The sequence below is a fragment of the Chaetura pelagica genome, unplaced genomic scaffold (genome assembly GCF_000747805.2).
Source record: "Chaetura pelagica isolate M959 unplaced genomic scaffold, ChaPel_1.0 scaffold58, whole genome shotgun sequence".
Taxonomy (NCBI): Eukaryota; Metazoa; Chordata; class Aves; order Apodiformes; family Apodidae; genus Chaetura; species Chaetura pelagica.
In genome coordinates this window covers 38,259-41,666 of record NW_009954098.1, presented here as the reverse complement: position 1 = coordinate 41,666, position 3,408 = coordinate 38,259, and the positions used below count along the sequence as shown (strand labels likewise).

Sequence of the window (3,408 nt, the reverse complement as noted above, 5' to 3'; positions counted from 1 at the left end):
CACAGGTGGGGCAGTTCCTGCTGCCTTAGGGGTGACCCCAGCAGGGTCCCTGTCCTGCTGCCTCCTTCCCTGCTTCTTTTGGCTTTCTCTTCTCTCTCTTTTTTTGTTTTCTTCCTAAATTCCCATTCACCAAGCACTTGCCACACAGGTTATGGCCCCCACAGCCCATGGGGATGCCTTTCATGAAGGATCCTCCCTCCCCCCATGTCCCAGCTGGTTGGGCACTCAGCGTGTGTCCTGCAGGACAGGGAGCCAGGATCTGCTCCAGGCCAAGGGCAGAGCCCATCCCTGCTGCTCTCAGGAGCTCTGAGGGCACAGGGGGGGGTTTGCAGGAGCTGGTTGGGCTCCTGGACCCTGCCTGCAGATCAGCAGCCTCAGTTCTTCCAGTCAGGAGCATCAGCTGGGCCAGCAGAGCATCCCCTTGGCATGGGATGGGACCTTGGGAAGGGCGCTGGGGTGGCAGGAGGTGGCTGGCTCAGTGTCCTGGGAGGCCATGGCTCATTTTTCCCTGCAAGCTGTGCTGCCCGTGGCCAGCCTGGCTCCAAAGGAGCTGGGAGAGGCCGTGCCAGCAGCCCCAGGGTGGGTTTTCAGCCCCTGGAAGGAGCACACAGCAGCTTCATCCTTCCTGGGATTATCTCAGCCCCCGGGCTGAGCGTCCGGCTCCGTGCCCAGGGAATGGCAGCAGCTCTGGCACAGCCCTGCTCCTTGCATCACTGCTGAGCCCAGGGGGTGCAGGATCCTTTCCAGGTCTGAGGGAAATCTTTCATAGGCAAGTTTCCCTGAGCATCTGTCACCCAGTGGAACAGGGACAGGAGGATTCTTTATGGATCTCCCACGGGACAATGACACGACAACGTTGCTATTACAATCCAGACTTGATTTTCAGCGCGACCCTTTGCTGGTTGCAGCATTTTAACACGTTCATGACAACTTGAGCTCCCAGTAGACATTAATAACTCCATCCTGGGAAGTGGAGGTGTCTGTGTTCCCCAGGGATCCTGGCCCTGCCACCCAGGAGCAGCAGCAGCTCCAAGTGCCACCTGGGTCTCACTGCTGCTGAGCTCTCACATGTCCCTGTTTGCAACGTGTCACCCTGATTGACCAGGTGCCCGGGACCCCTTTAGAGGAGAAGTGGGGATGTGACCCAGTTGCCCTGTGGCCCCACAGGGTGCTGCACTGGGGGTTGGGACTGGGAACACTGGTCCCAGCATCCCTGCGAGCCCTGAGTGCGCAGCGTGTGCCAATGGTGACAGTGTGACCCTGAGGAGGGGGTGTTGGGGAGCAGGGGGTGTCCTCTGCAGGGGAGAACTTGTCTCCAAGGCCAAGCACAGCTCCCAGCTCGTGTCTCACAGGATCAAACCAGCTCTGAACTGGCAGCCGTGGCCCGTGGAGGTTGGGGAGCTCCCTGGGAGGAGGAGACCCGTGCTCAGGGGGTTCAAAGCTCTGTCTTTCCACAGTGGTGCTACAAGAGGGAGTGTGTCCCCTTCGGCACCCGACCAGAGGGTGTGGATGGTGCCTGGGGAGCCTGGTCATCCTGGGGGGAGTGCAGCAGGACCTGTGGGGGAGGTGTGTCCTCATCCCTGCGCCACTGCGACAGCCCACGGTAGGTGTGCGCGGCACGGGCTGTGCCCGGGAGGCTCTGTCACACCAAGCCCTTGTCCTGCTGGCACAGCAGCTCAGTGCTCTTGCTTCTCCATTGGATCTGCAGCCACAGACCCAAAGCCACCTCTAGCAGCTCTCACAGCTGAGCCCTGGGGGGTCTGCAGGGGCTGTGCCCCCGTGCTGGGCACTGGTGAGGCTGCACCTCGAGCGCTGTGTTCAGTGCTGGGCACTACAAGAAGGACCTGGAGGTGTTGGAGCATGTCACGAGGCTGGTGAAGGGTTAGAGAACAAGTCCTGAGAGACCTGGGATTGTTTAGTTTGGAGGCTGGAGACCTCATTGCTCTCTATAAGTACCTGGAAGGAGGTTGTAGTGAGCTGGGTGCTGATCTCTTCTCCCATAACAACAGGACCAGAGGAAATGGCCTGAAGTTGTATCAGGGGAGGTTTAGACTGGATATTAGGAAGAATTTCTTCACCCAAAGGGCAGTCAGACCCTGGAACGGGCTGCCCAGGGAGGTGGTGGGGTCACCATCCCTGGAGGTCTTCCTAAAACAAGTGGACGTGGCACTTCAGGACACGCTCCAGGTGTTGAATTTCTGGGTTGATGGTTGGACTCGGTGACCTTAGAGACTTTTTCCAACCCTGATGATTCCGTGTAACAGCACCCCAGGCAAGATCTGCCCTCACAGCAGAGCAGGGTTGGGAAGAGCTGGGGGTGTTCCTGGGTAAAACTGGGTGTTGAATTTCTGGGTTGATGGTTGGACTCGGTGACCTTGGAGATCTTTTCCAACCCTGATGATTCCGTGTAACAGCCCCCCAGGCAGGGTTGGGAAGAGCTGGGGGTGTTCCTGTGTAAAACTGGGGCAGCCAGCAGGGCTCAGTGCCCTGAGCTGGTTGTCCCATCTCATTCCTGGCTTGGCAGACCCACCATTGGAGGGAAGTACTGCCTGGGCGAGCGGAAGCGCTACCGGTCCTGTAACACCGACGTGAGTCCTGGAGGGCAGCAGCTCTGGGCTCCAGGGCTTTGCTGGGTTAGGGGGGGATGAGCCCTCTCCACCTTCAGGTGGAGATCCACAAGGATTTGGGGTGTTACGTGGAGCTGTGGGACCCACAGGAGGTGGGGGGAGCCCGGGGTGGTAGGAGGGATGCCGGGGCGGGGGCCAAAGCGGGGTGATGTTCAGAGGGAGGGGGGGTGGTACATACCTGGGAGGCTTCAGCCTCAAGAAGGGGCCCAAAAAGATCATGAGGCAAAGGAGGAGAAATCAGAGGCTTCCAGCACTGACGTGGCAGTGGTTGCCTCGAAGTGCAGGCCTGGCCAGGTCAGAGCAGTTCAGAAAATACCCTGGGGCTTCCTGCTTCCCAGGGCGGGGGGTTACACCTCCAGGGGAGCAGAGAAACCTGAGCTGTGGGGAAGCTCAGTCAAGCTTTGGACCTGGGAAATGGTGGTTCTAACACCCACAGGCTGGCAGGGAGGAAAATAGATGGTCCCCATCACTTCCCTTGGGCTTTGCACCTGCTTTTTAAAGGTTTGCTGGCAAGAGCAAGTGCTGCATCTGCAGCCAGACCAGCTGGGGCCCAAGAGCTCCTGCCTTTAGTCTTCAGAGTGTCCAGCTTTGCAGGGAGGATGCTCCTGCCAGGCTGTAGCAGTGTCCAGTTGCCTGGGGAGGTGTCCATCACCTGGAAGGGCTGGTGCTGGTTGCAGCTGGGAGCCCTGCAGCAGCTCCTGCCCTTCCAGCAGCTGTGACAGGCTGGTCCCCCCCCCCCACCCTGACCCTGGCTGTGTGGCTGGCGGGATCTCCCCCCAGC

The 3,408-nt window shown here is 59.6% G+C and overlaps 1 protein-coding gene across 1 annotated transcript in view; it reads left to right on the top strand.

The window, feature by feature from the left end:
- The window catches only part of ADAMTS10 (ADAM metallopeptidase with thrombospondin type 1 motif, 10), a 42,228-nt gene that overhangs the window by 25,862 nt on the left and 12,958 nt on the right, over positions 1-3,408 (top strand). The window contains exons 12-13 of the mRNA XM_010002334.1: positions 1,458-1,603; positions 2,525-2,588. Coding sequence (XP_010000636.1) covers positions 1,458-1,603; positions 2,525-2,588 — 210 coding nt within the window. The remainder of the gene's footprint in view (positions 1-1,457; positions 1,604-2,524; positions 2,589-3,408) is intronic.